Source organism: Phytophthora parasitica (assembly GCF_000247585.1).
Source record: "Phytophthora parasitica INRA-310 unplaced genomic scaffold supercont2.36, whole genome shotgun sequence".
Lineage (NCBI taxonomy): Eukaryota > Oomycota > Peronosporomycetes > Peronosporales > Peronosporaceae > Phytophthora > Phytophthora nicotianae.
This window is the reverse complement of record NW_008649022.1, coordinates 305,880-321,504: the sequence shown is the minus strand read 5'-3', so window position 1 is coordinate 321,504 and position 15,625 is coordinate 305,880. Positions and strand designations below refer to the sequence as shown.

At 52.4% G+C, this 15,625-nt stretch overlaps 8 protein-coding genes across 8 annotated transcripts; 3 read left to right on the top strand and 5 right to left on the bottom strand.

Moving 5' to 3' along the window:
• Positions 1-419: 419 nt before the first annotated feature.
• Positions 420-2,099, top strand: PPTG_13711 (hypothetical protein; the record flags this gene model as incomplete). Its single annotated transcript, XM_008910087.1, has 5 exons — positions 420-460; positions 530-593; positions 676-764; positions 843-1,980; positions 2,055-2,099. The coding sequence occupies 5 exons, from the start codon at positions 420-422 to the stop codon at positions 2,097-2,099; spliced, it is 1,377 nt and encodes a 458-aa protein (XP_008908335.1).
• A 99-nt stretch (positions 2,100-2,198) lies between these two features.
• Positions 2,199-3,069, bottom strand: PPTG_13710 (hypothetical protein; the record flags this gene model as incomplete). The annotated part of the gene is made up of 4 exons (XM_008910086.1): positions 2,199-2,730; positions 2,795-2,851; positions 2,912-2,970; positions 3,033-3,069. 4 exons carry the CDS (start codon positions 3,067-3,069, stop codon positions 2,206-2,208), a joined length of 678 nt encoding a protein of 225 aa, XP_008908334.1. The 3' UTR covers positions 2,199-2,205.
• A 245-nt stretch (positions 3,070-3,314) lies between these two features.
• PPTG_13709 (hypothetical protein) lies at positions 3,315-8,552 on the top strand (the record flags this gene model as incomplete). Its single annotated transcript, XM_008910085.1, has 1 exon — positions 3,315-8,552. The coding sequence occupies one exon, from the start codon at positions 3,315-3,317 to the stop codon at positions 8,550-8,552; it is 5,238 nt and encodes a 1,745-aa protein (XP_008908333.1).
• Positions 8,553-8,586: 34 nt separating this feature from the next.
• Positions 8,587-9,135, bottom strand: PPTG_13708 (hypothetical protein; the record flags this gene model as incomplete). The annotated part of the gene is made up of 1 exon (XM_008910084.1): positions 8,587-9,135. One exon carries the CDS (start codon positions 9,133-9,135, stop codon positions 8,587-8,589), a length of 549 nt encoding a protein of 182 aa, XP_008908332.1.
• A 275-nt stretch (positions 9,136-9,410) lies between these two features.
• On the bottom strand, positions 9,411-11,810 carry PPTG_13707 (hypothetical protein). Its single transcript, XM_008910083.1, has one exon. The coding sequence runs from the start codon at positions 11,499-11,501 to the stop codon at positions 9,570-9,572; it is 1,932 nt and encodes a 643-aa protein (XP_008908331.1). The 5' UTR covers positions 11,502-11,810; the 3' UTR covers positions 9,411-9,569.
• On the top strand, positions 11,723-14,102 carry PPTG_13706 (hypothetical protein). Its single transcript, XM_008910081.1, has 3 exons — positions 11,723-12,603; positions 12,682-12,840; positions 12,898-14,102. Exons 1-3 carry the CDS (start codon positions 12,493-12,495, stop codon positions 13,402-13,404), a joined length of 777 nt encoding a protein of 258 aa, XP_008908329.1. The 5' UTR covers positions 11,723-12,492; the 3' UTR covers positions 13,405-14,102.
• On the bottom strand, positions 13,469-13,873 carry PPTG_13705 (hypothetical protein; the record flags this gene model as incomplete). The annotated part of the gene is made up of 1 exon (XM_008910082.1): positions 13,469-13,873. The coding sequence occupies one exon, from the start codon at positions 13,871-13,873 to the stop codon at positions 13,469-13,471; it is 405 nt and encodes a 134-aa protein (XP_008908330.1).
• Positions 14,043-15,614, bottom strand: PPTG_13704 (hypothetical protein; the record flags this gene model as incomplete). The annotated part of the gene is made up of 1 exon (XM_008910080.1): positions 14,043-15,614. One exon carries the CDS (start codon positions 15,612-15,614, stop codon positions 14,043-14,045), a length of 1,572 nt encoding a protein of 523 aa, XP_008908328.1.
• Between the last annotated feature and the right edge of the window lie 11 nt (positions 15,615-15,625).

The following is a 15,625-nucleotide window of genomic DNA, read 5'->3' as shown; positions in this document are numbered from 1 at the left end:
TAAACCTGCAGTATGATGGAATGCCATGTCTTGACATATTAGCTGCTCTAGTGCATTCTTTAAGTGCCGTAGCTACACCTGCACGGGCGTAGCGGGTCAAAACTAATGGGGATAGCTGACTGGAGGGTCTTATGGGGCCGACCCTGACGCAACTATGCGGTCTTTCGGCGAAAAAGGGGTATGCACCAAATGCCCACGTTTTAAGCGTTCGACCTAGACGCAAATCGGATAAGTTTATCTACTATGATTTCTGTCCAAATGTTCCTAATTTCTGCAATAATTTTTTTTTGACTAGGCAGGCAATTGGACGAGGCATTCCAATTTTAGCCAATCAAACTGGTCTATTTGGCTCAGTTTGTGTGCCACTTCATGTACATAATTGATTCAGTGACTAATTCAAAACACTAACGTCCTCGACGATGGCTGGGCTCGTGGAGAAGCTGGTAAACCTCGTTGGGCGGTACGTCGTCTCACTAGCTACCTCTCCCTACTCTCCCCGCTAAGTACCGCCTTATTCCTCTCCACCTAGCGCGTTCTACTCGGATGAGCATGTCGTCGTACTCAGCGCCTTGATCCGCGAAAAATTCATGAAGGTCTCTCCCCGTCTTGCGTGCTCGTACCATTACGCTTTAATTTGTTGACAATTAATATTATTTCTATCCTTGCACCACACAGGACGATGAGATGGGGAACGCCGTGAACCTACAGACGCGTCAAGTGCGCAAGATCATGAACGAGCTGCACCAGGACAACCTCGTCTGCGAGTACGCGTGTTCTACAGCCCATACTCCACGCTTTCTGAGGTAGTTTAATGCTTACTATGTACTATTTAATGCGAGCAGGGAGGTGTTGAACGACAAGCGGCTGGGCGGCAGCTCGTCCACGTCGTACTGGTACATTGACTACAAATACTTTGTGGACGTGGTACAGTATCGCTTGTACTTGATGCACGAGCATCTCAAAGACAGTGAGCAGTTGGAGATCGAGCGACAAACATTCCAATGCAGTGATCCTGAGTGTGGACGAGAGTATACAGCGCTAGAGGCGCAGCTCCTGCTGATGCCTGGACAGTATCAGTTCCGATGTGGACACTGCAATGAATTACTACTGGAATGTGACAATAACGATCGACTTCTGCGGATTCAGAACCTGCAACGCAAGTTTAAGGACCAGATGAACAAGCAGAACGGCATGCACGAAGGTATTTATGAGGTTTTACGTCGTATCGGCGACTTTGTAAAGGAAGGACACACGCTCCCGAGTAATCTTCCCAGCGACAACCGCGCTGCTGGCCTAGGAGGCACAAGCGCTCGTGCTAATGCCTCGAATGGAGGAGGTGGCCGAGGAGGAGGCGGAGGAGGCGGCGGCGGTGGCAGCCGTGGAGACGATCAGAACAGCCAGTCGTACTTGTATCCATATGGGGCACAGGATCAAGAGATTATCGTCGATATTGCAGGAAACGACCATGCAGAGGACGAGTATTTAACGAGCAGGGAGCGGAAGGAGGACAAGGAGGCGGCGAATCAACAGGTTGCAGCTCCGCGAGCACTACCAGAGTTCTTGCAGGGCAGTTCTATCAGTGGACATATGGCGGCGAAGCACTTGCAACCTGCTGTGGCGGATGAGAAGCCGATTGCTATGGAAACAAGCCTGCAGGGTGTGGATCCGCTCACGCAGAGTGAGATGACTGAAGAACAGAGACAAGAAGCGTTCAAGCGCGCGTATATGGCCGAACTGGAGAGATACAACGAAGAGAACCACGAAGGAGAAGTGCAGGTGCAGGTAGACAAACAGGGCTGGGACGCCGAGATGAATGGCGACGCGATGGACGAAGAAGAGCTCGAGGACGTCGAGTGGGAGTGGTGCACAGACGACGAAGGCGGCGTCAATGACACGGAGGTCACGGTTAATGGCCAGCCCAAGCGATTGGACGGAGTGGACGATGAGGATCTGCTCAATATGACGGAAGAAGAGTTCTTGGTAAAGTTACAGGGATTCGTGAGATCTGCCCGGGTGAAATACTCATTAACTTTCCACTTGTTGTGTGTGCGCAGAGCTGCTACCGAATGTGTCTTGCTGAGAACGGCGCGTCTCAATAACATGAAGAAGGAAGCGTGCGACAAGTGATTGAAACAATCTAGGAGAATGGATGAAAACTGAATTGCTAAATTGTTTTTTATGACTAGATTTTCTTTGGAGCTGTGGTTACTGTGGGTATCCCGGTTCGTCGTCAACGAAGACTCCTTTGTGGTGGTGTCTGATACTCGTGATGGCAGTGATTTGTCGTCCGTAGTTGACTGTTTTGTTGCCTTGCTGGGGCTCTGGAGGCGTCGTGAACTTCGTCGCTTCAAGGGCTTCACGCTTCTGCCTGACAACAATCATTGGGTCGGTCGAGTACATCCAGGATCGCTGCGCTAGCGTGTCTCTCTGCGGCTCGGAGCTCTTCTTGTAGACCTCGCCCATTGCCCCTGACACAGCCTTGCCACGCTCGACGGCTCTTCCACCAGGTCCTCCTGCTGCGATCATTACCCCAGCAGTCGATGTGAATGAGGGTTTTGACGACGCGAAGTGGTTTACATGCACTCGATGCTGCGTCGAGATCATACCACGATCAGGCTCTGGGTCTGGCACGGGAAGGACGGAACGAAAGCCTCTACTCCAATCAAGTGACGCAGTCTGGCGAATTGCCTCGTCGATGTTGTTATCGCTGATCATGCGTAGCTTTTGGCGCTGCGCTCAACAAGCATGTGTCAGCTACAGGCATTTATGAGTGGGAGAATTGCGTCAGACGTACCGGGATGATCGGCTGGGCGCCGTTGAAGTCTGTTGCATGGGTCGTCTTGAACTCTTTCTACAAACACGCGTCTAATCAGAAGAGGGTCTTCTCAAGAAGAGGAGTTTCTATACTTACCACACCGTCACGAGGAAGCACACCGTTCAGAGATTCCGCGCGCTCTTCGTACCAGTTATCTGAAGAAATTCGACCGACGTCAGTATCAATCCGACAAAAGTGAAGAGTTTACACATCGTACCATTCAAAGTTTCACGGTGATAGCTCTTCAACGCCATGGCTTTTCTTCAGTAACAAGAGATTGATGCAGTTCTGGACCAAGGGAGTCGAGTCTACAAAGCACCTTCGTCCTGTTTTGAGACCCCTAAGAATAGGGAGGCAATATTAGCATCAAGTCCAGCGCAACAGCACGCCATTTCATCTAGGTTTACCGGCAGAAACGGACAGCGGTTCGAAGGAATAGCACCGCAGTGAGAATCGTGTCAAGTGACGGTGGGTAACCGGCTTCGACTTTGACCGAGTCATGAGCCATCGGCTGTCCCAGAATGCACGACACACGAAGGATTTGCTTGAGGAACTGGAGCGTGACAAGGAGTTGGATGTGCTTCGAGAGTACCTTACACGGTTCGAGTTGTTCCCTCGGCAACGTGATCCCGCAGCGGCTCCAATTCGCTTCGAAGAGTTAAAAGAACTCGCTAAACACTGGAAACTACATCGCCAACGTAACTTCTGGAAGACCAACACAACCAAAGAAGATCTCGTACGAACACTCTACCGCCACATCAACACCAAGATCATCCCACAAGAAACTCGGGATGAAAACAACGGCCACGCTTCATCTCACGTGGTGAATAGTCCAAGTGGAATAGCACCCGCTCCACCACCACGACGCAATTCAGGGTCTTTTATCGAGCCACCTCGAACTCGACCCATAATAAAACCCACTCCACCAAGTCGAGGCCCACGCGTTGATAACGTCTTCAGTGGATACAGCGGCGATCTCTTCGGACAACGTGGCAACTACGAAGATGGGATGATTTACCTGTCTCGCTTTCGAAAACCCACGACGCTGTCGAACACAATGGGTCGAGTGAGTGGGTCACTCGATAGCGTCGTGGATAGTAACGCGACGTTAATCAACCGCCCCAGTAAGAGCAAAGAAGACGAAGACGATGAGGAGCAGGAACCCAGTGCCGATGCGCTGGACTTTAGTGCAGGACTGAGTCGCGAGATCCGACTGAAACAGGAGTGTGCCTTCAGTATCTACCACTTCTCAACGATCTCTGGTCACGAACGACAAATGGTGAGTGAAGGATGTATGTTGGCGCTAAGTAAGCTGGCCATCTTCGAAGATATGGAGGTGAAGCGCTTCTGCGCTGCAGCCATCTTGAACCTCTTGTGCGAGTCGGTACTTGGCACTAAAATGGCAGACGAAGGTGTGCTACTAGCGTCTCTGGAACTGGCCAAAGCGCAGCACGAAGAAGTACGTCGTCACACGAGTATGGCGCTGTGTCGCTTCTCGTACGAACGTGCAGGTCAGCTCCGTCTCGTACAGGAAGGCTGCGTGTCTGCTATTCTCTCGATGCTTAACGTACCGGATTTGGAGACCAAAGAAGCTTGTGTCAAAGCGCTCATCAACATCGCGTCGTCTTCAAGCACCACAGTAGCTGAGAGCGTCGTCCACGTACTCATGAAGCTGGCAACTCGTAAGGACCAAACCAGCTCGAAATTCGCAGCAGAAGCCATATGTAACTTGTCATTATTGAGTGGTTCTCGAGCCAAGGTCGTCGAAGAAGGCATCTTGGATACAGTGTGTGAATTAGCGCAACAAACGAGTGTTGTCGCCGCTACAGCGGACGATTCAGAAGACGGAGGTGACGTCGGGACTATACGTAAACATTTGGCGACTGCTTTGTGTAACCTATCGGGTCTTTCGGGCAACTTAGAGCCGCTAAGTCACGGCCGTATCCTTGAGTGTCTAGGAGAGCTATTGAAGTGCGAGAAGCCTCGAGAAGTGCGTGAAATGTGCGCGGTTACTATCGCGAATATCTCGTCGTACCCGCCATCGCTCAAGAACTTGGCGCTTAGTGATGCGGTAGCGAACCTCGTTGAGATTGGAACGCACCACTCGAGTACCTCTGTCCGTGAGAATACGTCGCTGTGTCTGTCCAATATGTCCGCTACAGCCGATAGTCGAGCGTTATTGGCGCGGTTTGGCGTCGTCTCGTTACTGCTCCGCTTTGTAGAAGAAGACGAAGGCAGCGACGCCGGCGCCAGTGCGTTGGCTCAACAGTTCGCTGGACTCACGCTTTGTAGCATGCTGGCACATCCAGCAGCTTGTGTGGAGATTCTACAGAGTAACATGCCAGCAGCGATAGCGAGACTGGCGATACGCACTCCATACGACCGGGTACGGGACTTGTGTGCCAACGCGCTGTTCAACGTCTCGTGTGAGAAGAGTCTGCATGGCGTTCTGCTACAGGACGACACGATCCGTGCTATTGTACGACTCTGTAGACGAAAGGGAGACGTCGATGACGAGGCCGTCGGAGCTTCTGGACTGCCTTCCACGCCTGCAACCGCAGGGCCACCGACAGTGTTGCTACGGTACCAGGAATGTGCACTAGGTTGTCTCCTCAATCTCTCGTTCGCGCAGGAAAGCCGAGCTGCATTGCTACGTGCGGACGTGGTTGCAACATTGTCCAGAGTGTTCAACAAACCTCCAGTCAAAGCTGATGAGCTACTGCGTCAGTGTGCCGGAGTTCTTGCGAACTTGTCCTTTGACGCCGAAGCGCGTGCTCGTATGGTGGCAGACAACGGCGTTCGCTTGATCCGCCGTATCATGAGCGCCGCGACGGCGTCAGCAGCAGCCGCAGCAGCTTCGGATGTGCCTGTAAGCGCGTCCGCCGTCGCGATAATCCGCGAGACGCTGCGATGCTGTTCAACGGCATGTTGCAACCTTGCAGCGGACGCGTTAGAGAAGACTCCGGTGTTGGATATGCTCATAGACTTGTCGGCGTCGTCGTACGGCCCTACGACGCTAACGTGTGCCATCGCATTCGCTAAACTGGCGTCTAGCGCGACGCACCGCGGCGTACTTACACGCTGTGCGGAGTTGTATCCGGCACTGACTTTGATGATGCGCTGCGGCGTAGAGGATATCCAGATCTACTCGGCTGTAGCCTTGTGTAACTTGGCTGTAGAACCGCCAGCAGCTAAGCCGGTGGGCGTACGATACGTCTGGAAGGAAGGAACTGTACCGGATTTTATTGTGAACGCACTGCTACGTATCAACAGCGACTCGACCAAGGAGATCTGCGCGCGCGCACTGTTCAACTTACTCACGCACGACGAGTTACGCGCAGCTCATATCAAAGACGGCGTGCTATACGCTCTGGTTAAACTTGCGCGGCTGGAGAGCGTAGAGATCCGTACACTGTGCGTCACAGCGCTGTATAACCTCAGTTGTGACCCGGCACTAGCAGAGACGTTGATGGAACTCAAGGTGGCTCAGGTCATCACTAAGCTCTGCGAGATGGAGTTCAGTAGCCAGGAGATTCATCGCAAACTGGCTGCGTGTCTGACCAACTTGGCAGCGGAACCTAAGCCTCCGTCGGGCAAGAAAAGTAGTGATGCTACTGCGTCAGGTAGTTCCTCGAGTATGGCTGCGAGACTGGTAGAAAGCGGTGCGCTCGTGGCTTTGCTGGTATTATGCGAACACGCCGACCCACCCACACGACACGCCTGTGCCGCTGCACTCTGTTTTCTATCAGCATACCGAGTCAACTGCGAAGCCATGGCTACACTCGGACTAGTGGACGTTCTCACCAAGAAGCTGCTACTTGCTCCAGTGGATGCAGGAACTGAGAGTTCAAATGTGGAGCTGGAGCAGAGACAACAGCACGAATACGCACTCAACGCGTTGTGTAACATTTCATGTTATCCGGCACTACACGACCGCATGGAAGAGGCCGGCGCTGTATCTCAAATTATCCGCGTTCTTGCGTTAAACTCCAACGCAGAAGACAATGATGAAGCGATGGTGTTGGCGTGTGTGCAGACTCTAGCCAACTTGACTTTCCACGCGAGACACCGGCGTGCACTGCTGACTCACGGCCTGGTGTCAACGCTGCTGAGTCGGCCACACTCTCTACGAAGCTCACGCGTTGGTGATGTCTGCGCTGAGATCATCGCCGTCTTGTGTGAAGACCCGTTGCATTGGCACGAACTGATAGCTACTGGTGCTGTCCGAGTACTACGCGAGATTATTCACCTCTCTGATCGTCCTTCTTCAGTCTCTCAGACTGCGCTTCGTGCTTCTATCTACGCTCTCAGTCAACTGGCTCGCTGTGAGAAGTCTGGAGTGAGTGTGATCGCGGATGGAGCCGTGGACGTGGTGGCGTACGCGCTCGATCTCAGCGACGACCTGGACAAAAAGGCCCATGAAGCTCGTCAAGAAATGGCTGAGCGGTGCGCTGTCATTCTCCGTGCACTGTCGACTCAAGGAGAGCCTGTTTGCCTCCTGCTCATGCGTAATGTACGCCTCGTGCCGTTGCTTAGTACTATCGTGACTACGTGCTGTCCCGGTCGTCGCCAGATCCAGGCTAGTAAGCATGTTATCCTGGCCTTCTACAACCTGACTTCCTGTCGCGTCAGTGTTGACGATAGTGCAGACGAGAGCACAGGAAATGAAGGTATGCGCGGCTTGGACGCCATGGTGATCAGTGGTGTCGTACCGTTGCTTATTCGCCTCTCAACGGACGGTGGCAGTGACATGGCGCCGGCATGTGCCGTTGCACTGGCACATGTTAAACATCGTATCAAAGAGAGACTAGCGATGATCCAAGCGCATGAAAGCGAAGGCTCTGATCTACCGATAAGAAGAGAGTTTGAAGAGATGGATAACCTGATGGAGGCCGGCGTCGTGACGGCGTTGTTGGCCATGTTCGAACTGGACCCGGCCGGCATCCAACGCGTCGACCGGCTAGCCGCCGCGATGCCACCGGCACTTCCCGTCCTCCGTGCCGCCACGGAAAAGGACTGGATCTTCCTACCCGGCTGCACGCTACGGTACGAGACGCCATTGCCTGTATGCTGGGACTTCCGCAGTTCGGCCATCGACGACGCGCGGTTCGTGCCGGCCGAGCCGCGATCATTCCTGTCCGTCCTCGCGCCGGTTGTGCCGGCGTCCGGCGCTACCATTCAAGACAAACTGTTCGGTCGCTTCCAGATCCTCAAAGTGCGTCCGAATAAATGTCTGCTACGTCTTGAGAACTCGCGCTTCGCCAAGATGGCAACGGCGTTAATGGGCCAAACCGGGTCGGCAAGAAGCAGTGCCAGTGACCTGTCGGACGCCATCGCGATGGCTATAGGAGACGAACACGAGGACTCGTCTCACTCTAAAGCAAACAGCACCCGGAACAGGTCGATAACCGGAGCAACAGACGACGAAGCTGAAAGCGAGACGCGGATGCCGTCGCCCGTGAGAAAGAAACCCACGGGGCGACAGCTGATGGCGATAGCTCGATCTATGAGCAACCGAGGCAACGCCGCGTTCGGTGTTGCCTCTAACGCGGACAATTCATCCAGACGAGTGTCTAAACCTTCGCCGCACACGATCACACGTCGTCCCAGTCGGAATTTGAGCCACGAGAACCACAATTCGACCATGAACAGCACACGGAACCTCAGCAACCACAGAGACTCGTCTCATCGACTTAACAGCGACAGCTCCGGTGTCACGTTGCCCAGGATCTCATAGTTCTAGTTAAAAGTTCTTTCTATTGACTCGCTATCTACTCCAGCACGATCTTGTTCCTTAACTCGTCCGACATGGAGAGCTGTCCGTCTTCCAATGATTGTAGCAACTCGGTATTGCCGGCTACTCGCAGCGTCTGGAGCTTTGATAACGCTTCTAGCTGCTGCACTGGTAGAGTCTTCAATTGGTTGTGTCTAACGTCTAGTATCTTGAGCTGTGTGAGCTTCTGAACGTCTGTGGACAGCAACGTCAGCCGGTTGTGCTGCACGTCGAGCGTCGCTAGGGATTGCAGCGCGTACACAGCGTCCGGTAGAGCGCGCAGTTGGTTGTTGGACAGATCGAGACGCTGCAGACGTGGTACACGCTCCAGTGCCAGTGCCAAACGACAGGCACAGGCGTCACCAACGTGTTCGCACATTAGTTGGCGACACACTAAGTCGCCAGACTTGGGCAGCTGTAGATCCACCACACGAGCACCAGCGCGAGCGATATCACGTAGACATGTAGCCGAGACGGCAGTGGATGCGGTTGAGAATGAGTGACAGGGGGAGTGCACACGTAGCTGTTCCAGTGCGCGGCGCAGCATGATCAGCCAATTTAGGAGAAAGTGATGAGTTTAGTATATGTTGACCGAACATAATAATAAAACACAGTATTTTCGTTTTCAGTAAATATGATTGGCTTTCATTTTTGCTGATATCAGTGCAAATTCTCTAATTAAAAATCTCTACAAAGCTGGCACACCTCCCCATTCCGAGTCTTTTTTTGGGCTTCGTTCTCGTTTCGCTGACAATGATTTCTATTGATTGCTACTTCACAAAATTCTTTAGTACAAGTATTATGGTAAGAATTAATGTTATCAGCTTGAATATTTTAGGAGTCAAAACTGCTCGTCTTATTCACATTATTACCTACCAAAACTTATTCATATTGACAGTGAGCACTTGCAGCTATCTGACAACTAAACGTCATGCTCTACTTCATAAAAAAATTCTCCATTCATCCTCATCGTGTCCCCAGTCACTTGGTATCGTTCAGCAATGCCAACAAATTCACCGTGGCGGCGTAAGCAACAAGGCCTACAAACAACACAGCGATTGCGATTCCAGCAGGACGACTGTACTCTCCATAGGTTCGCATCTCCTGAGCTTCCAACTTCTGACGCGGTAATAAATAAAGAATTGGTACCAACGCCAGCAAGTTGATCGCACAGTTCGACAAGACAAACGACAGCACTTGAGTACGCGTCTCGGATGAGTCTTGAGCGATCACATTGTCCGAAAAGTCCTTCTCGAGGTCTGCACTCGACGAGCTGATGGCATCCGAGAAGGTCAAAATCACCATACTGATCAACGTATTGTAGGACGACACCAGACCCGTGGTCGCGCCTTCCAGACAATTCTCTGTAATCTCCACGACAGGCAGCGACGTCACCAGCAGCACCGCCGCACGCGTAACGCCAATCAACGACAAAATCGACAATATATACCAGGCACTTCGAACTCCATCGAAGATTGTTGGTAGTGCTGCAAGTAGATACACTGTCACTCCAATGAGCAAGCCTCCCACTGAGATGCGTACCCAACTGTAATTAAACAGCGTCAACTGGAACGTCAAGATGGATAAAATCAAGATCATCTGCTTGGGAATCTCGCCCACACGCTCCGCATCAGGCGATGCATTAGCCCAGTACAGCACGGCGTCGTCGGCAAAGTTGAATCTGAACGAAGACAGGAACACGGAGAAGCAGACGAACAGGATGATCCGCCACACTGCCTCTTGCTGTAGAATACTCCACAGCTGATGAGTAAGCGACGATCGATCCACCGAGTCCACTTTGAGTTGTCTGGGTTCCTCGTCTAGACGGAATAGCACCGCAGGAATCGGTGCTAACGTCACTACCGCCATTATAAGAATAATAACCTTCATCGAGATCACTGCCTGTGTCGTATCGGACTCCTTATTGTAGCCCACAACAAGCGATATCACAATATCTGCCAACAGCGTCGCTGCCTCTTGCGTCAACAAATACTGCACCACTAACGTGCCACGTTCGTGAATGGGTTCGCGTTGTGATAATTCCACCAAGAACGCAAACGCCGCTATTGAGGCCACTGTGATACCTAGAGATGTAGCCATCATGAGAAGGACATACACTGCGCCACCATAGAACGTTCGGACGCTGGGGTTCATGAATCCTGCACTGTCGTCGACTAATGCCACAATTACAAGTGCCATGAGTGCCATATAGGCGAAAATCCATCCTCCCAGCATGTACGACTTGCGATGGAAGCTCCAAATTGGGTAAAAATCTGATAATAGTCCAATGAAAAAGCTGATGACGCCAGGAAGCTTGAGAAAGCGCAGTGTGGCGGTGCACTGGTCGCTGTTGAAGCTCAGATAGACACAAAGTAGTGGCTGGAATGCGTCAGCGAGGAATGGGACCATAAATCCGGTAGCTGCGGCGGAGATGGCCAAGCCGCAGTAAGGCTCCGAGAATAATTCTGCCAATGCTCCGGCTCGTAAACTGCCGTACAATAAGTGGTTAAAGAAGCCCGAGGGCGGCGCTGTAGCGGCTCTCCTCCTCTCCGACGGTCGAATCACTTCCTGTAGTAGCTGAATGGACGGTGGAGCGGAGCTAGACCTGCCTACAACCGGAATCTCCGAGTCTACCCAAGTCCGATCGAACGCGACCGAGTGTTTCTGTCCCGCTTCGCACGTGTTGCTGACTGTAGCTGTTCTTGATCTCGGAGATACACTCAGTACGTCGTCCACATTGTCCGTCGGTGTGGACGAGTGTACACGCAGCTCTCGAGGCACTCGAAGGCCGTAGACGTCGTCCCCGGCGCCAGTCTGCGCAGCGATACGATCCCAGTCGTACGCGGTGCTCTCGGCGCAGAAGGAGCCTTCGGAGATGAAGCTGTAGCTCTTGGAAGACCGCTCACTCTGCATTCGGCCGTAGTATTTGTGTGTTTGGGATAGTAGAAGAGCGGCCGAGGCCTGAAGCGGCCGGAATAGAGCGAGGAAACGTCCGCTGAGGTCGGAGAGACTGAGAGAATGCGCTGCAGGGCGTGGTGAGGCCTTCTAATCGCACGCAACACTCCGCTTTGTGCTCTCGTCGTCATGCACGGGAGACTGCGAGGTCTCCTTTTGCCTATTTGGTCACAAGTCACAGCTTGACTCGCTCTTTCGGTCCGACTCGATGACACGAATGAGAGGCAAGTAGAAAAAAAGGGGATGGACGGTTTCACTGGAAGTTTGTATGGACGGGAAGACTGAACCCATGCCACAAATTGACGACAGGCACCACCAAAGCAGAAGACGTGGTTTCAGACAAAGCTACTTGCTGTCATGGGCTTTGGACATTCGAGGCATTCCACACCGAAAGAGCTCGTCGAGCACTGAGGGCGAAAGCCTACGGATAAGTTGGTGGATGACAGAAATGCGCTCGACGGTTTTGAGCCAGGCATTGTGTCTTCTCAATTTGTTCCAATTTGGTTGATTCTTTTTTTTTTTCACTGGTGAAATGGCCGCTCTCGCCGCCGATGGGCTTTGGTGCCGGAATTTGTGGCTCTGTGCTTTGCTGCATGCTTTCTGTTGTGGCAATGTCGGAAGAAGCGCGTCTTCAAGAAGCTCAAGCGCCGAGTTGAGTCGTCGTTGGGGTTCATGCACAAACGCAAGCGAGAATTCCGTTGAATGGATTGCAAGAGTATCTGCTCGTCAACGAACAGAGACTTGAAGGGTGAGGGATAATCTTGACTTGTCCACCACGATGGAGAGGCAAAATGGAGAGGCACACCTGCACGTCTTGGCTCAGATCGCATGCCATATTGGCGAGAGCTGTTGCCATTTTTCGAATCTGAAACTTGCCATTTTTAGTTCCACGCTTCTATTGGCTTAAATTCCATCTTTACAAACAACAAGTCGACATACGTCACTCATCATGACCTCCGTAGCGAAAGATGCCGACGCTGTCGCTCCTCCTGCCGACGCCACAGCTTCCCCAGCCACTGACGTCGACATGGATAAAGAAGCCAAGATGCTGATGCACGATGTGAGCCTCTCCACGCCTCTAAACTTGCAATATTCATTGATTCATATCCCTCTAAACTTTGATGCGCAACACCGATAGGAACGCTCCTGCATTTTCGAGACCCGCATCGAGCGCGCTGATCTGTGCCGTCAACGAGGCTCCGCGCAGTTCAAAGCTGGAGATATCGACAAGGCGGTGACGTGGTACCAGCGCGCGCTCTACCACGTGGACTTCGACGAGGGCACGTGGCATTTCGAGGTCTGTAACTTTATATCCTCAACTTTTTGCAGTATCGCTAACGTTATGTTGCTGTAGTTCACGGCCAAGAATCGCTCAGATGTCAACGTAGTAAGACTACCGGTATATTTGAACCTGGCAGCATGTTATCTGGTCCAAGGGGCTCCGAAGGGTAAAGAAAACGACGACGAATTGCTGTCCAAAGTCATTGAGAATACAAATCTGGCACTTGCCATCGACCCAGAGAACGACAAGGCGCTGTACCGTGCAGGACGTGCGCTACTACTAACTGGAGATCTTGCTGGAGCCAAGGAGAAATTGACAAAAGCAGCTAAGCACCACCCTTCAGATAGGAATATCCGTGATGCACTGTCGACATTGAAGGAGAAAGTGGCTGAGCATAAGAAAGAGGAAAAGGAACGTTGGGGTGGGAGACTACTGGATGAGAAGGCAACGGAAGCGAGCAAACCAGCTACTAAACAGCAGTTGAAAAAGCCCAGCGAGTCCAGTAACACACTGTGGTGGGTCGCTGTCGTTCTCATTGGCGTGGCATTGGCACTTGGCCAGCTCAGCTTCGTGGAGTAAACAAGAGAAGGCGATAAGTGTATTGCGTTAATGCAGCTCCTTTTTCTGGTCTAAAGACGTGGATTTAGGCGTACTCGAAGAGCTTAACAGTGTGCAGATACTTGTCGTCGCACTCGCGATGTGGTCGCCAGTAGGTGTAGTATCCGTTGGCCTTGACTCTGGTACAGCGCACGAAGCCATTCTGCCAGCGTTCGGGCTCACCGTACGTCTCCATGTACTCCTTCATGTCGCGCCAACCCGTTTGTTGCACACGGAAGGCTTCCTCGGCTTCGGGACTCCACTCCTTGGGACGATAACATCGCGTTGCTTTGGTCTTGGTGACCACAGGATTGTGCTGTGGTTGTGCGTTGTTATTGCCAGACGAGTAATCCTCGTCCATCTTGTACTGCGTGTTCGAACGCGGCGTGGAGCCGCGTGACGAGTGCTTTGAACGAGTCAGAGACGTCGCGTTGACGGATAATACCTCCATTTGGGCAGCTGTGTCTTCTCTCCGGCAAGAACAAGTGTGAACGGCCAGGTATCAGCTAGCAAATGATAAAGTATTTTGAGCGTGAGCGGTGCGTTGAAGAGGATTCTGGGAATAGCGTCACTGCTTAAAGCCGTTGCAGCAGTATCGTTACAGGGTGCACCGCAGTGTTTCACTTGGTGCGAGCTCTTGGTCCTCGTCTAGTAGCTTTGATCTGATCGCCTTGCTCAACTTCACCGTTGTAAGTGCTTCGAGAGGTATGTTTCTTACTATTACTGGGGACGTGTCGGTGGATCGATCGTCGACGAAACACCGCGGTTGTCTGCTGTGCAGTGGCTTGTTCTAATGCTTGACTGCGCTTTTCATACGCTTCTGGATCCAAAAACCTCCAGCGTCGACATACTTGCGAGTCGGTGCGATCACCCAGCTCAGCAGCAAGACGTGGCCACAGTCTGGCAGACTCAACGCCCCACTCTCGCACTCTAGACAGGATAATCTGATCCTCCTGTTTGGTAAACTTACGGAACGACAACTCGGGGTTCAGACAATTGAGGAATCGATCACGTATCGCTGGCTGCGTTCGCCCGGGGATATGGTGACTGATATCGTTCCAAGCTACTTGCTCCAGGTTGTACTCAGTGCCATTTGGAACGTACGCGCGGATTGCTAACAACATCCGTCGATCCTCAATCACCGAAAACTTGCCGCGTCGAAGTCCCGGAGCAAGCGTGAGTTGCCATCGGTGGCGAATCTGCTCCGACACTCGACCGTCCAGTAAATCTGCAATCACGTTCCACTTCTCCCCAAAAATCGGGACAGCTTGGCGTAATATCTGGTCTTCTTCGGGTGTGAATCCGGATTTTGCATTGTCGGCACACAACGCAGTCTGGTATCGAGTTAGACAGTGTGCTGCTGGTCTTCCGGGGATAGGCATGCGTTTGGCAATCTCATGCCACTGGTTCACCAGTGCAGGATCAACTCCCCCAGTGGCTAAGCGTCTTAACGCCGCGTCTTCCTCTTTAGTCCACGCACATAGACGCAAGGTAGACGACTCGTGGAGGTCGTACCATAACTTACAGGCAAAGCCTGAGCGTTCAATGGGAAGTTGTCTCGACTTCCTCATGCCCTGCCACTTGTAAATACCGTTCCACACTTGTAATGGGATTTCCTCGTTTGGTGCATGCGTCATGTAAAAATCTTCGGCAAATTCCTTAACGACTTTCCGCTCTCTAGACGAAAAAATGGTCGGAGGGCCGGCGACGAAGGCCTCGTGGCTGTGCGCACGCAGAAACTCCGTGTCAGCATTGGGTGGAGGCTCTGAAACAGCTCGGAGCCTCATCTGCTCTTCGTCTTCGGCGCCTGTAAGCTCCAACGTCTTCTGTTTCTTCTTCTTGGGTCTCCCCACCTTCCGCTCGCGCTCTTCCTCGTCAGTGAAGAACGAAGCCTGTTGGCGGATGAACGAGCGCGGCATGACCCCCGTTTTCTTTCTAGTGCGTGGGCTTCGTTCATATCGTTGCATCATTTTCTCGTTTTGTTGCATACGAGGCAGCAGAGCGTCCATGGCTTGCTGCGCCCTTCGTAAAGCCATACGACGACGAATTGCCTGCGTTTTGGCCAACAGTTTGGCCTCTTCCTTCATGAGCGACTGCTCTAGACCTTGCAACTCAGCTACAAGTGCGCGGTTGGCTTCGAGAGCCTCTGCGACCGCCGTAGCGGAGACGCCACGAGCGGCACGAGCATCCATTGCTATTGTGG